Consider the following 25,150-nt stretch of genomic DNA (forward strand, 5'->3'; position numbering starts at 1 on the left):
CCCGTAGGAACGCTGCGTTACTGCGTTACTAAAACCGTGATTTTTTTTGCAAGAATGTCTCATGACAGTGACGTAAGCGAGTGCGACGTTCGTGACAACAGCTGTGTGCAGATCAACAGTGCATCATATATCGAGTGCGGGAGAGAGTATGAGCGTGCAGCGTTTAAAGCGTGGAAGTACTAACCTTACTTTGAGTTTGATTCCATAAAAAGTGACAAAAACATTAGTGTCCGTTGTGCGTGGGAAGAAAACTTCTTTTTAAAGCGAAACCCCCCTAAACACACCGAGTGCGCTATGACGTAATGGGAAACTCACAGAGAAACTCGCGGATTCTTCCACTGACCGCTGCGGCACACCTGCACCAGGGTAAACCTCCGCCTATGCCACTCCTGGTTTACAGGTGAAAATAGAGCAACAGAACCGCTAGTCTTTGATTTTATTTATTTTCTTCTGTGTTTTACTTGCATCTATTTGAAAGAGTGAGTGTAAACACACACAAAAAATATATTTTATGTGCTGGAATGTGCAGAAAATAGGTTTAAATGTTAAACAAATTTCTTCCAGTCAGAGAATGTTGCATATAATAAAATTTTTGCTTGATGCATAAAGTTAAAACTAATAAAACAAGTTTTAAAAAGAGACTTTTCCATTTGATTACATTTTGTATGATGGATTATGCAGAAAAGTAGAATTGGGCTGAAAGATCTATCGCTTTATCACCTATTCAGGTTGTAAATCGTGTTTTTAAAATGTAACTAGGTAACTAAGTAACTAAGTAATTAATTACTTTTGAAAATAAGTAATTAGTAAAGTAACGGGATTACTTTTTGGGGGGAGTAATCGGTAATTAGTTACTGATTACTTTTTTCAAGTAACTTGACCAACACTGGTCATATGCAAGTTACCATAGGGTCAACATTGCAATGAAATGTGTTTGACGAGCAGCAGTCACTCAGCAGCATGGTACAGTAGAAGAAAATATAATAAAATATAATAAAATAAAATAAAATAATAAAGAAATAGAAAAATAGTAAAGAGCAAAATATTAGAGAGACGTGGTAAAAGAGAAAAGATGACTAAATATATATGTATCTATAAATATAAATATATGTACACTAGTGATTAAATAAGAAAATCTTGAAAAGAAATATGACGGGAGGGCAGATGGGATATTGCACAGGAATGAGCAGCAGAAAATTTAATTGCAATGCCGTAATATGACAGGCAGTATTTAGGCAGCATTGGCTATTAAGAAACGAGTCCTCGTGTGCCAATGTACTTTTATATAATTAAAGCAACAAAAAATACCTTCGAAATGGAAAAAATAATTATATAACACGAGTGATGTCAGGTGACTTGTGCATGCAAAGACCTCGTACACAGGTTTGACAGTCAGTTAAGCTACAACTCCTCTAAATGACCCAGAAAAGAGGTGTTAGGTTAAGATGAGGGTGCTGTAATCTCTAAAGTAAATAACGATGGAGGCAATTTTTCAGCAGTGGTTAAATTTTACAGTTATGTTTTCTGACATTTCATAATTAAAGCTGTAATTACGTTCTTGTTTTTGCAATTGCTGTATCAGTACTTTTTCAGTGAATACCACAGTGTGTGTGTGTGAGTGTGTGTGTGTGTGGGCATCTGTACCATCCTTGTCATCGCCTCTAGCAATGGCCTCCTACTATCCCTTTCACTCACATGTTTTTATGCTTTCTGGCTTATGCATTAGCTCTCTTTGTGTGTGTCCTTCAAAGAAAAGCAGTGATGCATACACAGCCGTGTCCTCCCCTTTGCTTTCACTCCCTCCTTTGCTCTTTCTTTCTCTATTTGTGCCCTTCCAACTGCACTCCCCCTACTTTCGTCTCACTTCATTTGACTAGAAGTAACAGCTGCTAGACATTTTACTGCATTTTTCTTAGTAAATTGGAGTAGCGAGATAGCATGTTTTTGAGAATTTTGATGATTTTAGAGAAAAAACACTCTGGACTTTGGGTTAATTTGGACTTTTAAACCATTTTATATTTTTCTTAATCCATGGATACTGAAGCTTGAATTAACACAATTTCAGGCTGTCAGATTTGATCATTAAAATCTAAACACAGGCTAAACACAGTTAGCGTCGTTAGTGCTGTTTCAAGTAGTTCAAATGATGTGGGATGGCCGGATTGATCCAAGGAGGCTAAAAGCCAGTGCTTCTCCTAGAGGGAAACCTCTAGCTGAATCTCTCTCCTTTCCTGTTTCTCCCTCGATCCCTATTCCCCCTCCTTTCCATGTGTCACCCCCTTTCCAGCCCTCTCCTGCTTTCTCCCCATCACGGCATCACCTTTTGCGTTCGTCTCCCTCCTTCCCTGTCCCTTCCCCTCCTTCTCACCGGCACTACAACCATCCGGTTGCCACCCCCTCCTCTTGTCCTCCCCACTTTCCCTCTTTCTTTGTTGCCTCTTCTGTCCACCCTTCCGCTCATCCGTCCCTCCAGCACTCGCCATCCTTTCCTGCACCTGCTCCTCGTCCTACACCAACGGTTCAGCCTTCACTCCATCCCTTCCCATCAGTTGCTCTCGTCTCGCCTCCTGGCCCTCGACCTTCTCCTCTCTTGCCCCATCCCTCGCTCCATCCCGCTGTGTCTCCCTCTCTGTCATCTGCTGATCGTGCTGTTTGTGCCTCTCAGGAGCTGCACAGGAGATACGAAGCAGCTCCAGAATCAACAAAGACCAAGGCCCTGCAGACAGTCATCGAAATGAAGGTAAACAAATGCTAATGTAATTTAGAAATGTGTTTGTATATATCTATATACAGGGATTTAAATTTATGTCTACATTTATAGAGGATTATTTTGACCCCAACAATACAAATTGTTAAAAAAAATGATCTGAAATGCTGCTAATTCTGTAGTGCTGTATTTAATGTGCATATTATGTGGATATTATAGCTATTAATGACATAGGATTGCTAGAGCATGAATGAATTACACAGTCCAAATACTTGGGACTATCACTGGTCTTCATCAATGTCTAAATGCACTGAGTTGCTGCTGTATTATTTGCTGATTATTAATAGTGTTAATGAAAAGTTTAATGAGTGTACATGTGGTTGCTGGGTAAATATGATGGAAAATAAGGTAAAGAATAGACACAAATACACCATGAAGTGCAGTTTCACTAAACAAGACTTTAAATATCCCATATTAATATATTTGTTGCATTGGATAACATTTTAGACTCAAAAGAAGAAAACAAATAATTTTTCAGACTCTCAGTCGGAGGTTTATCCAACACACAGCATGAACTGGACATTAGTGTTTCTGACCTCTAAATGCGTTCTACTACCTGCTGGAAAAACATACCTAAAGCATCTTTTTTGTTACGTTCTGTTGAAAGTCTTTCTGTCTTTGCAGTTAATATTGACAAGATAAAGTTGGCCAACTGCTATGTCTGTTGGGCTTCACTGATTATTATTGAGATACAGATTCAAGTATTTTAAAAACATAATGGATTATTAGATAAAGTCTTTAAGCATTCAACAATAGTTACATTTACATTATTTTCACGTAGACTTCCTTTAATTGCATTTCCACCTGTGCTCCTATTTCACCCCATTTTATTATCACCGTATATTTGTTTATGGTCTGATTAGTTAGATGTGTTTGTCTCCTGTCAGGATGCAAAAATCAGCTCGTTGGAGCGTGGCATGAGAGAGCTGGAAGAGGAGGTGATGATGCTGAAATCCAATGGCGCTCTGAGCAGTGAAGAGAGGGAGGAGGAGATCAAACAGATGGAGGTCTACAGATCCCACTCCAAGTTCATGAAGAACAAGGTGATAAATGTACAAACACATACAGTCCAGACAGTAACTGAAACATAATAATAGATACAGCATTAAACTGATTAAGAGTTGAGAATAGTTGTTAAGTTTGAGGACAAATTGCCTGTAAATAGAGTAATGAGGCCACCGTGCAAGTCTGAAAGGTAGCAGTGGGGCTCAAACAGCTGATAAAGTCTCACAACACAGGAATTCCCTGGAAGTCATAGGAACTAAAAGAGCTTCACAAAGATTTATATAGACTGATATCTCAAACTAACAGCCAAACCTCGTACAGACATTCATTCAGTTCTTTACTGCCTCAAGTGAGATTAAATTACATTTAAATTGACACACTTTTCAAACGTAAGTCAGAAATATTCAAACTTTAAAATCTTTAAAAAATGATACAAACCTTATAATAATTTAGGGAAATACGAAACCGTTTCATCTCTCAAACATGGCAGTGGTTCTGTCAGCAACAAGGTTGCAGCAGTGAAGGCAAAGCATCAAATAAACATATAAACAATAATAAGAATATATCCTTATATCTATCAAAGGACTCTAAATAGAATAGTTAGCATGTAGGATTTGTTTGACCTTGTGTATTTACTTCCTTTTAAGTCCCAGTATGATTTAAAAGGGCTACACTGCTCTATCTTGTCAAATTTTAGTCAATGTGCTGGAGACTATAAAAAAAAGTGTTTTTGCTCCATTATTGCCTGTCTGGTTGTATTTGCTTGTCTCACCATTTTTTCCCTTTGTGTTTTGAACAATATCTGGATTTTCTTGCTTAGCTGAGAATAAATTTGCTTTTTCACACTCACTACCTTGACGGATACAACTTCACTGTCAGGAATAAAAAGTGTCTGGGAGCCGTGCTCATTAAAACGGAAACTCCGTATACGTCTGTCGTGTGGGGAGGCGATCCAGTTTGGAAATTCAGCAGACTTTTTGTGTGCGCGAGCTGATATATTCTTGTTTTTCTCTGTAGTGGATTTGTGTCTCAAAACTGGAAGGAAGTAATTTACATGGTGTACCTTTTTATAGTCGGATTTCATTGCTGTTGGCATGCATATCTGTGGTAATACACTAGATGCATTCTTGTTTTGGACATTATTAGCTTTAACGTGTATTTAATCGAAGGTGTAAAGCTCTCCTCAATCAGAGCTTTTAATAATAGCAACAAAGAGCCATTTCATTTGTTAATCAAAATAAAGATAATGCACGCTTCTTCACATGTTCAGAAATGCTCCAGTAAGAAGTCTTCAAAGGACACAGTACTGTAAAACAATGTAGGGGTTATATACATTATTTAAGCATGCCAGATGCAACTGTGGCAACATACTTGTTATGGCCCGGTGTGCTCTCCATTTTGCTAATTAGATGTTTGCCCTTCTTCAAAGCTCTGCCACTCACTCCAAAATTGATTCAAGAAACACCATTATCTGGAGTTTTTAATCCTTTTAATGCATTTTTTGGAATCTAAGCTGGAAGAGCAGATGCTCCCAGCAAAAGCTTTCGGTCAACATGTGCTTATCTAGTGGTCAGCTGATCTGATGGGGCAGTAAAAGGAGCAGGCAGGCTGTTGTGGAAACAGTTCAGTATAACACGGTATTATTTATAATACTGTAGGCAAAACGCACACAACAGGAACGGAGGTACCTGCAGAGGCTGTAAAGTTACTTATGTTAATACTAGTAATGATAAGATAAACTGCAGGCTGTTGCTGCCCTCACACCTCTGACTTATTGGAAGCAGGTTAGAGGCAAGGAAGAAACACAAGTAAGGGAAGCAAGAAGCAAAGCTTGGCTAATGGGAAGCACCCATGTTGATGCCCTCCTCTCCTGCCAGGTTGAGCAGCTGAAGGAAGAGCTAACTCACAGCGAGTCAGAGAAGGAGGAACTAAGGCAACGAGCCAATGAGCTTCAGCAGGAGGTGTCGGCAGTAAGAGACACACCTCTGTGTCTGTTTGCGCATCCTTTCTTTCTTTCTTTCTTTCTTTCTTTCTTTCTTTGACTGGCTAACGTAGTTCTAGTAGATTTCCAATAGATTCCCGGTAGCATGCTGTGTGTTCAGACAGCAGTAAGCAACTATAACATTCAAATGTCAAAACTATGCACACCAGCTGCATCGTGGACCGTTCACTCAATATCCACTCATGAGGTGTACTTATTTTTCTCATGTAGTTATTGCATCAAATTGCCATTAACATGGTCCATTTTGCATATATCTGCATCCTATAACTGTTTTGAACCAGTTCAAGACATGAGGAATTACAGAGGTTAAGTTTAAAGCCAGTCTAAAATGAATTGAGCCATTCTTCAAAACCTGGGTTAGCAAATGTGTTTTCTACACTTTGCTAAATACACCAGGAGAAAGCATTTTCTATTCTTTTGGTGAGCTGACAAAGTTAGTCTCTATAAACAGCTCAGGAATTTCAGTTCTCTTTGTGTGTGAGATCAGTGGCTTTTGATAGTAATAGTCGTACGCAGCAGTCTGATCGATACGGCTACAGAATTCCAGCAGAGTCCAGTTGTGCTGTGCTGCAGTGTCTGTATCACTAACACACTTCTCTTTGTCCTTGCATGAGGTTTCAGTCCATTTGTAGTTTAGACCACTTTGCTCCTGGGTTTGCTTTGCTTTTATATGACTGATTTACTGTATGGTTTGGGTCCATTCTTGTACTGTGTCATGTTAAATTCACCCCTAATCACAACACCTGCAAACTGAATTTCATGTTAAAAGGAGTGAAATTGTAATACGCAACTTCTCCAAATGTGGCAGTTTACTGTATTTGATTCCTGAGCTTTGGCCAGGTGAAAGAATTGACCCTGACCCATTAGTTGAAGTGTATAGCTAAGAGCAAAATAGATTAATACTGCACTGACTTCCATGTATGTCTAACTTTTGTTTACTTTTCAGGAGAAGAACTAAAATAAATGGCCGTTCTTTTCTTCTAAGGTCCTCATTGTGTCAAGATATATTTGATCATAGTCACAGCTTTAGGAGATAAACTGACACACTAACCTTTGTAAGAGGGATGAGTTTAAAACCACGGTCTGTTCTTGTTTTTCACTTTTTATGTGGATGAGGTAGCAGTCTTGTACCTCTCTCCATCACCGCAACCATCATCTCTTTTTACTCGTAAAGGGTAGACGTGTCTGCAGGCCTTAATAAAATATCTGCAATCTTCCGTAACAAGTTCTTTCCCCTCTGAATAAAGCAGTAAAGTTGTGCATTTAAAAAAAGATTTGTATCTTAAAAGCATTATCAGTCAGCTGCGAGCACTTCTTATTATTGTACCTGTTTCTTCTTTAACAGTTGGTCTTCTGCAGAGTAATGGCTAAAACTAACATTAGGACTGAGTGCTTACTTTGCAAAGCTTGTAGTACATTTTAATGCTTATATATGATATTAGAAAGCATATCGTCCTCTCCAGTACACACCTTTACACGCTCTTTTTTATCTGTCTGTCCCTTTTATATTTTGTGTTATTCAGATGGAACAGGCCAAGCAAGAGCTGAGCCGTAAGGACAGCGAGCTGCTGGCTCTCAGGACCAAACTGGACACTCTGAACAATCAGTTTTCTGACAGCAAACAACATGTGGATGTACTCAAAGAGTCACTAACCGCCAAGGAACAGAGAGCTGCCATACTACAGACTGAGGTTTAGCTACACCCTCATTACAACCTTTCTGCTTCTTCACCGTTGATATTTGGTGTGTGAATGTTTATTTGCACTTTTGCGTACCCACTTGTGGGTTCACAGGTGGATGCCTTGCGTCTCCGACTGGAGGAAAAGGAGTCGCTCCTCTCTAAAAAGAGTCAGCAGATCTCAGAGCTGACGGAGGAGAAAAGCACTCAGCAAGGAGAGATCACTGACCTCAAAGACATGATGGACGTCAAGGAACGCAAAGTTAATGTTCTACAGAAGAAGGTGAGAACACACAAAATGCACTCCATTAATATAGACACATAAAGCAAAGTTGAAGTCCTTGTGATCCCTGTTTTAGGTCTGAGCTAACCAGTAATTGTAGAGTCCTGGGTTAATGCACTGCATCTGTTATGGTTTAAAATGTTACAGGGTGAGCATTTATGGAGTGTTATCCTTAATTTAGTACACATTTAAAGTACACTGCCTCAATAGGCAGTGTACTTTTTTTCTTTTAGCTGATTCTGGTCATGTTGCCCTCATAGTACTAGCTTACTTCCAAATAAACCAGCATCACCATTACCTCTAATATCGTCAGTTTCATCTCTTTGTGTCCAGAGGAAAACTGCGATATTCAGACTTTTTGGATAATGGATAACATGCATTAGAGCTGAAGCAGACACACCTTTACTCCTTTTCATGCTGATAGAAATTGATGTTCTGAGAATATGCCAACATTTAATACTATGACCACTAGATGGGGCTCTAACACAGCATGTAGCATGCAAGCAGACGTTGACAGACAGTCAGACAGACAGGTGAGCAGAAAGACACAGCTGCACACAGACAGGCCGTTTAGGCAAAACTGAAGTCTCTGGTGTTTTCTGCATACTTTTTCCTGGTCTTCACTATGTAGTTTTTGTGAGTATCTCTGCGGTAATGCTGTCAGTTAGATGGATGGGCCAGAGTGACCCCTTGTCTTGGCTGTCTACACACACACATATACAGACACACACATTCACCCTGCTATCCTAAAAACTCTTGTGCTTGTCAGATATGTTGGTGGAACTTTTGGAATAAGACAATTTAAGCAAACTACCATAACAGCTATTGTAGTGGTTTTGAATGGGGATATCTAAAGGAGGATTCTTGCAGTCATCTAGGCCACTGCATCTAACACAGTAAGTGCAAAGCTTACAGAGAAGCCAGTGTGAGGTTGCATTCCTCCATCATCAGTCTTTTGTGTCTTTTCTGCGTCTTAATTTTCTCCCTCACCCAGTCGCAGCATTTGTGTCCTGTAGAAAAAAATGCAGAAATGGAGACTGTGTGCAGATAATTGATACAGACAATCAAGCAGACAGACATAAAGCAAGACAGGGAGGGGGAGGAGAGAGACAGAGTGTGTTTAAAATCATTAGATGCATACTAATGAGTTCCTCTTGATTAATAAATGATGACCTCTGCCATCTTCAAATGGAAAACAGTTCAGAGCCTGATAGGGAGGCAGAGATGCTGCTGATTCCTTCTTGATATCATCTGAAAAAAGTATGAATTTGGTCTCCTTTTTTCATGTGAAAACACAAAAAATACCTTCTTTCCGTTTTGTGGCCCTCCGCCTCGTGTTTTAATAGTACATAGATGATTTCTGCTGCGAGGAACATTGTGACATAGCTGATCATTGTTTTTGTATTGGGTCATTATCACAGATGACTTGGGAACTAAAATAGGACAAGAGAGAAGCAGTGAGTGAGTGTGTGTGTATGTCAGGTTCAGGAAATGCAGATCAAAGGCTCTCACTGCCTCTCAATGTCAAGTGTGTGTTCACATATGTGTGTATGTGCATGTGTGAGACAGGAGACAGAGAGGAGGAGGAGGTGGAGAACGTGTCAGTCAACCTGTCAGGTCAACAGTTGATTAATGAGGTGCTGGAAATGTTTTACTGTATGAACACACAAGCACACACACACATGCTCGCAATTTTTGTAGTGCTGCGTGTGTGTGTGTGTGTGTGTGTGTGTGTGTGTGTGTGTGTGTGTGTGTGTGTGTGTGTGTGTGTGTCACCTGCAGTGATGTCAATCTGACTCCAGTCTTTTTTTGTGAGAGTTTGCCAATCATTTGATTAACTTTCTCTCTGGCAAGGGGAAGGCAAGAGAAGCATAAAGAGGGGGAGATTGAAATTGTGCAATAATCCCACCCAAGTTCACTCATATGAAGACATTACATAAGCTTTCAAGCTCTATTTTCCTCCTGATTCTGTTATTTCTGTATGGTTCAACCTTTTGTTCCATCCATTTCTTAATGAAGACCACAAAGTTGACATAACTTCTTATCTTTGTCTGTGATCACTCTCTGTCCCGCCTTCCTTTTTCTCACACAGAGAGCTTCACATGTGCTGGCACTTCTAGCTTTGCGAGGACCCTCATTTACATAATGGTTTCCCTGTGTAGTCACATCTAAACTATCCCTAACCCCAGCCTACAGTAATTCTAACCTTCACCCTGCAGTTTAACCTGAACCCTCAAAGAGCCTCAGACTTGCCTGAAGCTCAAGTTGTTGCTTATGTAGATTGATACATGTGCACACACACATACACACACTTTGTCCACATGTTTAAGATGTGCTGCTATATTTGCATTTCTTCTGCAGAAGTTCAGTTTCTTGTGGACTTAAAAGCACCTGCTACAGTACTTCACTTTGGCTGAGTCTTAGAGCCAATAGAGCTGCCAACAAAATCTCACTGAGTGGTCAATGCGCAAATTATTCTTGAAAACCCCACAGAATTATTCTCTCCTTTTCTTTCTGCAGATAGAGAACCTCCAGGATCAACTGAGGGACAAAGAAAAACAGCTGAGTGGCTTGAAAGACAGAGTCAAGTCTCTGCAGACAGACACCTCAAACACAGACACTGCACTGGGAACGCTGGAGGAGGCTCTGGCTGAGAAGGTATACACACATGCACGTACACGCTCACCCGACCGTTTAACTCTTGAGCAAGGTTGCATTAATAAAATCTTGATGAGCAAAACTGCAGACCACCCACAGGATGACCAGATGGCTCTGGATAAATGGAAATCGACCAATAATCACACTGGCTGTTTCATTATTAAATCATCCAGAGCTTGTGTTCATAAAAGATTAGGAACTGTCCAATGTGCAGCCACATGGCTCAAAGTAGTTCATTGGTCACTCTTTGGGTTTGGACATTCAGGTACTTTAGCCACAGAGCCGACTGTTTTATGACTCTGCTCTCAGTGGGGATTTAACCCTGATTCTGGGAATCTAACCAGCGACATTTAGAGCGGCAGAACACTTTAAAGTGTTTGATGAGAATATATTTTTGCGGTGTTATGCACGATTATGTTACCAACTCAATCTCCTTTGCATTTGCACGCGCACAGGAAACAGGCCTATTAATTGTCCAGTGACTAATATTGAGGGTGTCAGTTAGACGTGTGAGTGTTGGCAGGATGATGTGGCCGACGACTCCTGCTTCACTTGCACGGCTTTCACAAGCTTTTTTCCTCTCATTTTCATTCTGCTGGCGCCTTTCATTTTTAGCTTTCTTCCTTTCTGCATCCATTTTTATCTCCTTGCCCTGCTTTCGTTTCTTCTTCTGCTTCTGAGATGAATTATGTTGCATTTTAACTTTCCAGTGCTTGAGTTTTATGCACAATATTACTCATGTTTGATGGTGTTTGCAGCTATATTCTGTATTTTTGTCTCTGTAAACGGTAGAAACAACCATGACTGAAATATTTGCATCCCTCATTCTGTTATCATAATTATTTTGAAGAATGTTGATGTTACAGTGGTATTCTTCACGAAAACCAATAAACCCAGAATTAATTAATTAATTAAAGTCTTGACTAAGGAAGACCCTCATTGGTTTGTCTTTACAAACTATTGAGTTTAACCATTAAAGTGCAAGGTGCAAAATATGAAAAAATAGAGGTGGTAGAGAATTAGATGGAAGAGAAATATAAGAGTGATGATATAGTAACTATTTAATTCTTTAATTGCTTAATTCTTCATAGCATTGCTACAATATGGCGAAAATAATATTCCAGGATCACAGAGATTTGTCAGCTGGATGTCCGTGATGTGACTCTGAAGGCTATTTGAGTACAGCGAACTCATTGTCATGTTCAGGAAACCATACGAATGTCGTGGCAGAAATTGCGACTCATCAGACCAGGCACTGTTTTTCCAATCTTCTTTTTTCTATGCAAACTATAGCCTCAGTTGCCCGTTAGCTGACAGGAGAGGCACCCACTGTGGTCTGCTGGTGCTGTAGCTTATCTGCTTCAAGGGTCGACGTGTTGCACATTTAGACATGCTGTTCTGCATACCTTGGTTGTAACAAGTGGTTTTATAAGTATCTGTTCCCTTCCCATAAGCTTGGGGTATTCTGGCCATTCTCCTCTGACCTCCAGGCATCAAAACGGCATTTTTATCCAGAGAAATGTCACTCTCTGGATATTTTCTCTTTTTCATACTATTTTCTATAACGATTGTGTGGCAAAATCCCAATAGATTAACAAGTGTTGAAACACACACTAGCCTGTCTGGCACCTACAACCATGCCACATTCAAAGTCACTTAGATCACATGTCTTCCCCATTCTAATGCTTGGCTTGAATTTCAACAGGTAATTGTTACCATGTCTGTATATCTAAATATATTGTGTTGCTGCCATGTGATTATCTGATTAAGTTTTTGTGTTAATGAGCAGTTGAGCAGGTGTATCTAAGATCCAAGTGGCTGCTTAGAAACCATGATAATATTCAAGCTTTTTAGGATTTCAATGAGATGCTGTTGTTGTGAAATTATAAAAATGCAATGCTTTTATAGTGTTACAGATGCATAAATGATAAAAAGGGTCATGTTATCTCATTCAACAGGTCAATGTTAGGCAATATGGTGAGATCATAGTATCTGATGTACGTAAGAACATTCAAGATGTATCTGTGTGCCAGGTTTGATAGCTCAACTCCTGATAATATAGGATGAGAGTTAGAGATTGAATTTATTGCAGTAAGATTTAACACTACTTCTAAAGTCAACCTTAAACTAACCTTTAGCCAAAGTGCCACCGCTTTTATTTTGTACAAGTCAAATGAGGACCCATAATAATAATATTTTAATAAAACACACTGCAGACCCAGTATACACTCTTTGCACTGCTTTTGCACGTGTGAACTTTTGTACTTTGACTTGAACGGGCCGCTATGTTCTTCTCAAGCTATAGAGATCGGTTATTGTATTTTAGTGGTTGTGAATTTTACATCTTCTGCCAAAACATATTATGGGCCTAAAATCGCTGTTGGCTGTTAGATCCTGTCAAAGCTGCCATGTACATAAAGTTTAATATGACTGTTATTAGTATAGAAACTTGATATTGAGTGACTGTGAATGACTGTTGGAGGGTATCAGGTGATTTTTTTTCCTCTCTTATTTTCCATCACTTCTTCTACCTCGACTACCTTCTTTCACTCCAATCTCCTTCCTTCTCTCTCCCTTTCTCTCTTTTCACTCCAGGAGCGAATCATCGAGCGGTTGAAGGAGCAGCGGGAAAGGGAGGAGCGGGAAAAGGGGGAGGAAGTGGAGACCATCAAGAAGGAGCTGAAAGAGCTGAGGGAGAAAGTCTCCCAGCTGCAGGCTGAACTGGCTGACCGTGAGGTAGAAGACACACTCAGGAATTTAAAAACACACGTCCATATTTGTGCTAAAAGTCAAAAAAACACATTCTCTCTCCTTCCTCACTGTGTTCCTGTCAAGAAAATGTGATTGATCTATCACTGTAGAGCAGACCTTGAATCCTCCCAGAGTTCTTTCGCTGAAGGACAACGATGAAACAGTCATGTTTCTCTGACAACAAAATCCAAGGCCCACAACCAAACGAAACAATGATCAGAGCTGAATTTTTCTGCCTGTGACCTTTGTGATTTGTACAAAACACCTCAGCAGAGGCAAAGACAGAGAGATGCAGAGAATGACAAAGCATTCTCAGACTCTGTTTTCTCTTTATTCACCCTGCAGCACAACAGAATAAAAGTTACTATTAGCCAATTCATGAAGTTGAGATTAGAAGGGGACCTGTTATGCCGATTTTGAGCTCTATAAACCCACCTAGATCATTTAAGCAAAACTATTCCAAGGTGATGTCAGCTTGACATGAGTCTGAAGCATAACATTTATACATATTTTATATTAAGCTTATACATCAGACATGCAAGATCTACTTTAAGGAAAATAAATATTTTAACATAGATTTTCTGTTATGAAAGCCTATCGCAGTGTAACTGACGGTCCTGCTTTAAAGCCAAAAGGCAAGAAAGCAAATTAAGAAGTAACACAACTATCAGAAGGGACACCGTCAAAACTAAACTATTGTTTACTGCAGGATTTGCAGTAAGAGCAAATTTAACTATGTGCCTTAGTTATTTCACTAAGGCATATAAGGCTCTAATCCAGTGAGCGACTGGGGCCTTTCTGGGTAGACTTTGCATGTTCTCCCTGTAACTTTCTGGGTTTTCTCTCGGTACTTCGGCTTCCTCCCACAGTCCAGAGAAATGAATGTCAAGTTAATTGTTGATTCTGAATTGAAATTTAGAGAGCAATACATGTAGAAATGCAGTTTTCTGTTGTAAAGGATTTTCTTCAATTTCAGTTCTGTTTTATTTAATGCAGAATCACAACAGGAGTCCCCTGAAGGCACTGTGTATTGTAACATAGCTACAATAATACAGAGAAAACCCCAACAATCAAATGACCCACTTTAAGCAAGCACTTGGCGACAGTAGGAAGGAAAAAAACCTTTAAAGGGAAGAAACCAATAGCAAAACAAGACTCAGGGAGGAGCAGCCATCTGCAATGATGGGTTGATGAGATTTCCTTATGCATATATGGAAAACACAAGGTGGGAATATTCCAGTACAAAAACAGTGAAGGGATCAGACATGGCATTGATAAAGTTAGATGCAGCATGAAAATGAGGAGCTGGGGTTGAGGTGGGTTGCAAAGCTGCTTGCAGAGGGAGCAAGAATTGTAAGCAGGGTAAAGCAATCACATTTGGATGTGTAGAATGATATCGGCTGTGTCACAATTAGGCTGTGTGCAGGCAGGAATTGGACCCAAACGCAAACTCACGGGAAACAGGACTGAACTCAAAATACTTTATTGCTGACAGAAGTTAAAGGCGATACAAAATAATATAAAACTAAACTGGGAGATCCTAAAGGAACTGACTCACGAGGAAACACACGGCAGGACACACAGTCATGTGGGACAACACAACACAGAACTGAGGGAGACGCGGACATAAATACGCAGATGGTTAATGAGGGAAGTGGGAGCACACGGGGAACACAGGTGACACTGATAATCGTAACGAGACACGGCAGGAGTAAACACAACAATGGCGTCCACAGACGGGAGACTATCAAAGTAAAACAGGAAGTACACAGAGACGCAGACCAGAGAGGAAGAGAACACAGACATAGCGGACCAGGGAAAGCGTGAAATAAAACACAAGGAGGAGAAACAAGGCATGGGGACTCAGACACGTGGAGGGGGACCCTGGGGGTAAAGACACGACGGCAAATCTAGTAAACTAAACTGAACAACCTAGGAACCATGGAATGAATAAAGAACAAAATACAAAAACATAAGAAACCTAAGAACACTGGGTCAAAATGACCCAGGACCATGACAGGCTGGCTAGCATAGAGGTACTGTATTCTTGATATGAAGACTCCTATTGATCTTTTTCAACAAGAAATTGATTAGGTAAAGTTACCAAACTCGGGCTGTTCCTTTAAAAGGGCAGTTTTCTACTTGTTACTGTAAAAAGTTCTCTGTACCCTGTCTGACTGTACTGTATTCCTTAAACTAATTTTAGTGATTGTGGGGTCATAAAACCTGTCACAGTCCTATAATATAATTTCAGAAATACATGGGAAACTCTCAGAGAAAACAAGCATTCCTCTCTCTGCTGCTGAAGGCAGATGTGGGGTTTGTCTGACAACAGGAGTATATATGCGTACCTAAATATAATCAGAGTAAGGTTTCTTTGACCAAAGCCCAGTCAAACATGATGATCCGGAGTCTAGAGTTGTTATTGTCAGTCATGGGTAAAATTACATGTCTGACAGTCTCTCCTTCTGGTCTCATTGGTTTCTGTTTCACTGCGCCTACCAAAAGAGGAAATCCCAAGAAAAGAAAGAAAAAGAGAGACTTCACAGACAGACGGATTGAGCCTGAGAGTGCGAAAAGAGACAGGTCACAGGAAATGCAATGACAAACAGAGTGCATGACCGAAGGGTTTAAGAAGGGCTTGCAGATTATTATCACTTTAAATCTGTTTGTCTAATATCACATATTATGAATAAGAATTTCTTTCTGTAATATAATCAGAAGCACACAAATGTTTTTTCCCTACCTCATAATAATTATTTTTGCTAAATATAACATTATTGTTATAGGTTGGAAAAAATAAAAAAATTTAATTAATCCATTGTTGTTTTCTAATGGGTGTGAAGAATAAGCTAAATAAGTAATAACTATTAAGGAGCTGTCTCTAATGTTTTTTCCTCCACCCAGACATCAGTGTTGGATCTCAAGGAGAAGGCTTCCTCTTTGGCCTCCTCGACTCTCAAGAAGGACAACAGGCTGAAAAGTTTGGAAATAAACCTGGAGCAGAAGAAAGAGGAGTGCATCAAGCTGGAGAACCAACTAAAGAAGGTTAGCTGAAAAGGCTGTAAATATAAAGTAAATGGCAAATTATTCATAGAGCTATGAAAGCAAAAACGCTGATGCCTTCAAAGAGAGAACGAGGGATTTTATGTCACCTGTTGTAGGCCGCATTTAGACAAAAGCAGGTGGAATTTTCTTGGCTCATTCCTGACGACTACAAGATTATCTACTGCATGAAACTCAGAGGTGAAAAGCTGTTTAGAGTAGCTACAGTTAAAGCATGGAAAATAGCAGAAAACTAAACCTAACCTCTCATTTCTTTTTGCGCCTTCCTAGGAAGGCAGAGAGTGTGTACGTGCACGTGTGTGTGTGCATATCACATACGTATTCTCTCCCACACAGCAGCCCAGAAAATGTTGTGTGTGTGACAGCTTGCTGACAGCCTTACAGTCACTTTCACAGACTGGTGAAGACAGCACACCATCACATGCCGAATGTGTATCCAGAGCTGTGTGTGTTTCTGGATGCATGTGTGTTGTTATATGTGTGTGAGAGAAAAGGGGGAATGTGTGGTGTTTTACTCATCAGACTTGATTTCAGTCTCTTTCTTTTACTGTAACGCGGATGGAAAAATTGTGAATGTGACATTGTGTGCGTGATGTTTCTTTCTTCCTTTATTTGTCTTTCTCTGTCTCTGCTCCACCCAGATCTTCTCAAACATTTCCTCTCCACATAAAGACTTATGAAAACTGTTGTACACTTCCAAAACTAATAGGGTTTATGTATTGTAGGAGCAAGGCATTCGCACATACACACACACATACTAAGTCCATCCCAAGAGCAACATTTACTTCTGGGAAATATACACAGCTGTTCTAACCTCTAAGCTGGTTATAACTTGTTGTATTTGTCTTTGTTTTTTTTCTTTCTTCTTCTCACATTTTCTGTGTCTTAAGTTTAGATGAACAGAGCAGAAGAAAGAAGAGAGCCACTAAAACTTAGATGCTTTTTAAATTTATTCACCTTTTCTCATCGTTCATACTAATATTTACCAGAAACTTAGCTTGTGGTTTTGTCTTTTTTTGTTAATGTTATATGTGTGCCAATTTGCGAGTGTGTGAAACACATATGCCTAATACTTTCATTTATATTATATTCTCCTCATCATCTCTTTCTCCTTACCATGGGGAAACAGATATTTCAGAGCAGTTAGGGCAGAGGGTGGTTTAAAAGTATCGTCTGACATGGGGGTAAAAATGAAGACACAATTCACCAAATCTAAGAAAGATGTCATCTAATAAACGTCTGTTTATTAGATGACATCTTTCTTAGATTTGGTGAATTGTGTCAAACGTGGCATTCTTAAAAGTCATTACTTTAAATATTAATTTGATACAAATATAAGCTTTTAGCATCGGAACCACACCTGTCTAGTCTTGAAAATCTTACAATTGAAAATCTAAAATCTATAAAAGTTTATAAGAGGCGATCATAGATTTGTTAGAGACATGTGGACCAAAAAAAAGAAAAAATACAGTAAGCTGACTGAGAAATTAAAGTCCCCCAAACAATCAGCTAAAACTAGAATGAAGCCATTGCAATACAAATGGTTAATGAAAATTTATATTATGCCACAAAACCTGTGTTGTTTGTCCCCTGGCATCCCAGACTCCTGTTGGAAATGTTCAGAAGAAAACAGTATTGTGTTTCGCTGAGTATGAGACTGCTCAGAACTGAAGAAATACTGTTGTTCAGACTTTATCTGCTAAATTAAGGTGAAGGATGTGCACATACATTCAGCACAGGTCTTCACATTTCTCGCTAGTAATAAACAGAAATTTTTTTTTTGAGTTTTTTGGAGTGGAAAACATGGAAAAAAACACTAGGAATATTTGGAAACAATTAGAGCCCTTTAAAAAAATGTGTAACATGCTTTGTACATAATTTCTACAATACTGGGGTGTCTATTTCAACAGTTTGCTTTATATGCTACTGTAAATGCAGTATCTAAAACCTGACATATACAAATCTTGTATCTTACCGCTAAAGCCTGATGTTTAGAGCTAAATGTCATTTTATTTAAGAGGAACACTTCCACTAAAAATTTTCTAAAAGCATGCATCTTTTTGAAATCCATCCAGCTCACCCTCCACACATGTTGTTACTGGCACGTCCTTTTTTGGTTTGAGCTTATCGTTTCAATCGCGTGATGGTCACCTCATTTTGAAAGCTAACACTTGGTTTATTTTTAATAATTAAATCCTGTTCCAGGCTCAGAGTGCAGCGGCAGAGTCTCAGGCCAACGCTGAACTCTCTGAGCGGATCTCCAGCCTTGAGCAGGAAGTGACCCGGTGCAAAGAGGAGGCTGGGAAGGCCCAATCTGAGGTGGAACGACTTCTCGAGATCCTCAGGGAGATGGAGAATGAAAAGAATGACAAGGAGAAAAAGATTCATGAACTAGAGAGGTAAGAAAGGATGATAAATATGGTAGATTAAACAATTATCGACACTGAGCAGTTTTCTTTTAATACTTGTGTATCTCTTTCCTTTAACCTAAATCAATGGATAAATTGTGTTTATTGGTGAAATGATTGTTTATCTAAGGCTCAGTCACACAGGCCTAGAGATCGGTCCCGATGGAAAAATTTGTATTCCTCCACTGGCTGTAAGGGGCTACTGGAGTTTGCTGGCTGTGACTGTGAAATCAGTTGCTAAAGCCTCATTCATTCATTCAGGGTGTCACTGACCTGTCTCTAGGTTGTGTGAAAGACTGTGTCTCAGATTCCACTTTACCACCCATTATTTTTATTTTCTGACTGAATCTGAAGCCGATTAGAGTCATTGGTGATCTTTCCTGTAAGACGAACTCATTAGTTGTTGCAGGCTCATTCCTCTCCCTCTTTTTCTTCCCATTTCCTCCTACCATTTTCTCCTTTATTTCTTGCACCCTAATTCATCTCTCCATCCATTCCCCTTCTTATTCCCATGTTTATACACAAATATGTGTATATTCACATTGGTTCGCATTGGTGTGAGTGCATTTATGGTTTTTTTTGTGTGTGTTTGCGCTCATAACATCCCGTAACATCCCAGAAATCCTGCTGCCTCTCATCTGTGGCGTTCTCAGCAGTCGCGAAAACAGGCCCCTGCCCCGGCTGCCTCTCAGCAGCCAATGGGGGGGCTAGTATGGGACTACCTGGGCACGTGAGTGGCTGACAGCTCTGTCAGTCAGTTATTTGTCTGACCACTGCACGAAAGAAACTCACTTTGCTTGTCAGAAGAGCACTGTGATAATAACCCCCACCCATGTGGAAAAGGCTATGAAGCATTAGCCACAGGGTAAGAAGTTTGGATTTTAGATGAAAAACATGCAAAACAAATTCATAAATCTGGATTATTAGATAAAAAATAATGACCGACAGCATCTTACACATATACTTCATTCATCATAGGTTGTGTATAACACTGAAAAAGATCTTCTCTCGTCAGGTTTTCTTGTATTTGCCAGCCCTTTCCACATGGGACAGAGCTGAGTATGTTCACTAATAATCACCATCAAAGAGTTGCGGCATTGGATCACTACTTGCTGAGTTTCTCTGTTATGGTGTACTTGTACTGTTCTCTCTCCCACGTCCAGAAATTGGAGCTAGTTGTACTCTTACATATCTAGGCATGAGCACAAAGTCTTAGTCGCCTGTTACTGCAGTATGACAAGCCAAACAGCTCCCCAAAGTTTGTAAAATGAGGGCACAGTTTGGCACCGAAGTTGCTGTACAGCACCGAAACTCTTTGAGCCTCTGTTCCTGTCAATGATGCAACTCTTTCATTTAGTGGCTCTGTTTTCTCGCTTCACTTTTGCTTCACTTTCAGCAGAGGATGCTTGACTTGCAGAGTTTACCACAATCGTTTTCTTTTTCAGACTCTTTTTCAGATGTTTCTATCCACTTTTCCACCTTGCTGTGCAATTTTGGATTAACCTTTCTCTCAACCTTTCTTGCCTGTGTACACCATGTCTACCTCATTAGCTATTCTTATTCTGCCTTTCCTTTCTGCTTATATCTGCTTATTTCTCTGCCTGTAGCTTCTGTCTGCCTGCATGCCTCCCTAACTCTGTGTTTACCTGAATACCTGTTTGATGTTGTGCCTCTGTGTCTGTTTAGCCCCAGTACGTAAAGAAATTATATTACGGACAGCAGTTCGATATTAGTGGTTTGAGTTTTTTAAGGGTGTGTTTGGTGCATTTTTAGTTGGTGCTGTTGAATAATGGAGAATGCATTGCTCTTGTGAAATTAGAGTTCATCTTCATTGGTTAAATGGGCCAGATGGTGTCTATAGCCCGCCTGTCTTCCTCTCTCTGTATGGCTTTTTATGCCTTTGATTTCTGAACTTTCTTATGCCATCTGTCAGCGCCTACTCGCTTGCTGTCTCTTGAATCTTTTACTTCAGTTTCTTTCTTGGACAGAATCTCCACCCATCCTAACTCTAGATTCGCCTCCTTTTCTCTGTCTGTGCATTTAGCAACGTGACTGCGAGATTTATGGTTGTTAATGATTTCAGGGAGATTCACTGCATCTCTCTTTGGCCAGTAGAAACACAGGACTATTAATAATTCAGCACCGAATAACTTCAAACATGTGTGTTTTAAGTGTGTCTGTGTGATGTTTAGTCTGCCAGTAGCCACAGATGCAGATTTACAGCAGTACTAAGTTTACAGACAACATTATACAGTAACTTTATAAGCAATTAAAATTGCAGATTGGTTTTATATGGAAAGATGTTTCATTATCCCAGTAGGGTACAATAAAATAAAAGCATCTTAAAAGTGAAATTTAATATCTGGAGTTTGAAAGCTGCTCTTTGGTAAGTGGAAAAGTGTTACATTTAGACTTAGAAAAGTGTCCTTTAATACAAAATTTTAGATTAAGTATGAGTAAATTTAACTTGCTCTTAAAGTAATTGCTGTGAAGTGAAGTGTTGTACAGCAGTCATATCAGAGGATATGCAGTTCTTTGTACATCTTATCATGTAGCAGATTCATTTAGCTGTTAGGGGTGTGATGAGGGAAACTATCCATGGCTAATTTCAGTGATTAAGCCATACAATCTCTTTGATAAGATGGTGCAACAGGCTTAGAGGTACATTTTCTGTAGGTTGGAGTGCACTGCTCCTTTACTGTGGCAGTGTTGTATATACAGGTTTCCGCAAATTACTAGACATAGCTCAAAAAGGTATGTCAGGATATCCTTTTTATTACTTTTGTTTCGATTAAATATCATGTGGATTGCAGTGATAGTGGTAGCGGATTTGCCTCTTAAAACGTTAATCCTTCGATTTCATATAAAATAGTTCCACTTGTCAATTCTAAAGTTGATTTTTTTCCGTCTTGGGACAGAGCTGCTTATGCTACCCTGCTCTGACGTCATCAAGTCAGATGGTGAATGCACCAACTGACTTGTTGCAGCGGTGCCATCCTATTATTGTACCACGCTCTAATTCAGCCAGCACTTTAGAATAACCAGTTCTTTTACAAATGTTTGTAAAAAGGAGACTGCATGGCTGAAAGAATAACATTTTTGTCTTTATAGTCTACTTTTCAAAATTTGACTGGAGAAGTCTGATAACTGCCATGTTAAGGATTATTATGATGTTTCTGGTTATGGCTGCTTATATCTGATAGGACATAAATCATTGAAGTTGAAGGATAGTATTGACCATATAGGTCAAGATACCAGTGAGCTGTTTTAGCATAGCTGCTGGTCTAAACAGATAGATGGTTAAAATTAGCTTGCAGTCCCTGCTTGAGATAGCAACCTTATATTCTGTAACAAGGCTTTTGTGAAACCTTATATGTACAAATGCTGATTTTATCCTCAAGCTGCCTAAGCCTGCTGTGAATTATACGACTTTGTCTGGAGCTAACAGGTATGTCAGAGGAGAATACATTTGCCACAGGCCAACTCTTAGCTTGGCACCGGGGCTAACCTTGGGCTACAAGTGAGCAGCGGGAGCATTACTAATGAAAAGATCAGATGTGGGTTAAACAAGGGTAAGAATCAAGCCTCTCTGTTTCCCCTGTAGTGTAAATCCAGCTGCAATGGCACCAGGTTATTTATTTCAGTAACAAGGACAGTAATTGGAGCAGACTGAGTGACTTCACACTGAGGGGAAATGGGGCTGAAAATCTGCCCTGATGGCCAAAATAAAGGATTTGGATGGAAGAGTGGAAAACGTAGAGAGGACAGAAAAAGGAAAGGGAAAGAAACGTGGTGGAAGAAGAAAAACAGCGAGAAAGAACAGAATAACGAGAGGAGACGTACAGAGAAGGGAGAGAACGGGCTGCGTCGCAGGGAGAGGGAAACAGAAAACAGAACTCACGGAAAAGACAGAAATGGGAAAAGGATAAGAGAGAAATATGAGAAAACGGGAGGAGGTTTGGCGAGAAGCAGAGTGTAGACCTGAGTAGTGAGAAATTAGAGAAGTTTATTGTTATATTCCTCAGTAATGGACAATTTGTCTCTGGCATGCTCAGTCAAAGTTCAGTTATGAGGAGTTATTGCATGGAAAACGTTTTGGGTATGCCAGTTTAGGAAATGAATTTTCTTTAAGATTTCATGTCTTAATGATTGCATGCTGGTTACCCTTTGCTTGAGATTTTGCAAATCCACAACCGGTGAACTGTTTAAGTGGCCCCAGTGGGAAGCAAAAGAAGTCATCCACAAAATCTGAACCATTGAAGAAATATTTCATAGAGAGCTTGCCCTCAGCTTCTGCTTTGATTGGCTAATTGCTCACTTTCCATGGTTTGTCATTGTGCCCTTAAATGTTTGTAGGGGTCATTTGAGTTGAGCGGGCCTCTCATAGCCCTCAGTGTTGTACTGAAAGGAGAAAAGCCTGAGTCTAACCTGTTTTTATGAGACTGTCTGCCTGCCTAACTGTTTGCTTGGTCATGCCTGTCTTCTTGTCTTAGTGTCCGCCTGCTGTCTCTCTTTGGGTAATTATGTCTCTCGGTCTGTTCTTTTGTCTCTTACGTCTTTCCTGTGCTTTGAAGATTGATCAAGCTGGCTAACCTAGCTCTCAACTCCTGTTTCCCCTCTCACCTTTCCCTCTCCTTCTCTCTCTTTCCCTTTCTTTTAACTTTCCAATGGAACGTTGTCTCCCGCTCTACTCAGTCTTGCCTCAAGGTTAGTACAGCATGCCTATTTTTCTTCCTTCGTCATTCTCCCTGTATTTCTCTCATCTCTCTCCTTTATTGTCATACTGCGTGTCCTTGCATCAAGACACTTACTTCACTCTGTCATAAACTCTGATTTTAATAATTCTCATCATATCTGTCTGTCTTTGAAGGAGGCACCTTGACTTTCACTTCACTCTTGCTGTCACATTGGTGCCGCTTTGAAGAGGAAACATTGTTTCTTCCTTTCACTTTCCATTATAACATCCTGCCAGAGTCTTCACCACACTAGCAGTTAAACTTTGATACCAGAGCTTCATTTAATAACTTCAGATTTGAGGCTACCACAGCAAACGAGCAAAATGTATCTCCATAATTAACTTGGACAGCTGTGAACTTTTGCTCAGAGGTCTTTTTATCTCTGTTGGATTTCTGTCTGTGTGGCTCTTCTAAAGAAATTACTCCACTTTTCACATGTTCTTGACACCACTACTGAAAGTCTTAAAACTTGCCTCTAATAAGTATCACACATATAATGATAAAGAACTTAAACACTGAAACGTATAAATGTTTAACTGAAACTAAAGATTTTAAACCGTAAAAAGTAAATAGAAGTAAGCAAGTGAAACACCTTGACTCTTTTTTTTAATCCATTCTGCTGGCGTGCTTGGGATCATTGTGCTTTTGCATGATCGAGTTTCAGCAAAGCTTTAGATAGATGTCCTCAAATTAGCCTCAAAACACTTTGGCATACAGAGGAGTTTATGTCTGGACTGGACAATGACTGGACAGTGTCATGAAATGCTTACCCTCTTAATTCCTATGCACACACTAAGGATGTACTTAGCTATTTACAGGAGAACAGAGGCCTTTGAAAACTTTCTTTTTTACGTGACTATTCATGGGGATTGTTTATCCAGCACTGGCATTAACTGGGTCAGAGAAATAGAGATTTCCACATTGGTGCTTTTTTCTCCAGAATCAAGCATAGACCATACAATAGTAGCTCTCCTAAATGCTACATTTGCTACTAGGACTGTGCGATATGACCAAAATCTCATATCCCAATATAAGAATTCTATCGTCCGATAACGATATAAATCACAAAAATGTAACATTTTCTGTAAAGTCTGTGAATCTCGGGCAGCTCGTCTTGCGGGAAGTGTTTCCAGCTGCGCGTCATGTAGCTGGAGTCGAGTGTTTTAACCGATGCATGAAACGATACATTTTTAGACATAAGTTGTAACAGCCGCCGTTTTCTCTGTGAGTATTTATTACACGGCGTGCTGCGGGGAAAAGCCTATTCTAACGTTTGAGTCCAAGGTTGTTGTTTTTTTTAGCACCTGGCGGCTCTTTTTTACTTCTCATCCGTAAATAATCTGCTCTTTCACGTGATTCAGTTTATTTTCAAAAGTCTCAACAGGATCTTGAGCTTTATTTTGAAAGGTTTATGTGGAACATAAACAAGCGGACACGCGATGCTGTTACCGTCGTTGTTGCAAACGACAACGCATAAAAACAGGCGCTTGTCCGTCAGTAGTGTGGTTATATTTGCTACCCATACATGATAAGAATGGTAATTGGACCACTATTTATATTGTGCTTTCCTGCTGTTACTTCACCTATTCGCACTCACATGCTTGAATTCGGTGTTTTAATCTATTCACTTTTAGTACATTTTTAACTGTTAAGAAAGCACTTCAATAGGATGCATTGTGAGCAGTTTAGGGAAACGTCAGGTGAACTGGAGGAGCAGAGACTGAACGACCTTTAAATGACAGAGAACCTGCTCTACCTTCCTTCCTCAGTGTCTGTGTACAACTCTCAATTCTCGT

The 25,150-nt window shown here is 39.8% G+C and overlaps 1 protein-coding gene across 5 annotated transcripts in view; it reads left to right on the forward strand.

Moving 5' to 3' along the window:
- Positions 1-25,150, forward strand: part of LOC146650000 (ELKS/Rab6-interacting/CAST family member 1-like) — a 148,622-nt gene that overhangs the window by 36,225 nt on the left and 87,247 nt on the right. For 2 of the 5 annotated variants that reach the window (XM_085387895.1, XM_085387898.1), the window contains exons 7-15: positions 2,666-2,740; positions 3,655-3,810; positions 5,650-5,742; positions 7,298-7,465; positions 7,568-7,735; positions 10,256-10,393; positions 12,989-13,129; positions 16,052-16,192; positions 18,416-18,609. In XM_085387895.1, the coding sequence (XP_085244021.1) occupies positions 2,666-2,740; positions 3,655-3,810; positions 5,650-5,742; positions 7,298-7,465; positions 7,568-7,735; positions 10,256-10,393; positions 12,989-13,129; positions 16,052-16,192; positions 18,416-18,609 (1,274 nt within the window). The remainder of the gene's footprint in view (positions 1-2,665; positions 2,741-3,654; positions 3,811-5,649; positions 5,743-7,297; positions 7,466-7,567; positions 7,736-10,255; positions 10,394-12,988; positions 13,130-16,051; positions 16,193-18,415; positions 18,610-25,150) is intronic. The other 3 variants (XM_085387897.1, XM_085387899.1, XM_085387896.1) reach the window with 2 other exon arrangements.

Source organism: Rhamphochromis longiceps, linkage group LG17 (genome assembly GCF_057381845.1).
Source record: "Rhamphochromis longiceps isolate RC_006_pf linkage group LG17, R_longiceps_female_GT1.1, whole genome shotgun sequence".
Lineage (NCBI taxonomy): Eukaryota > Metazoa > Chordata > Actinopteri > Cichliformes > Cichlidae > Rhamphochromis > Rhamphochromis longiceps.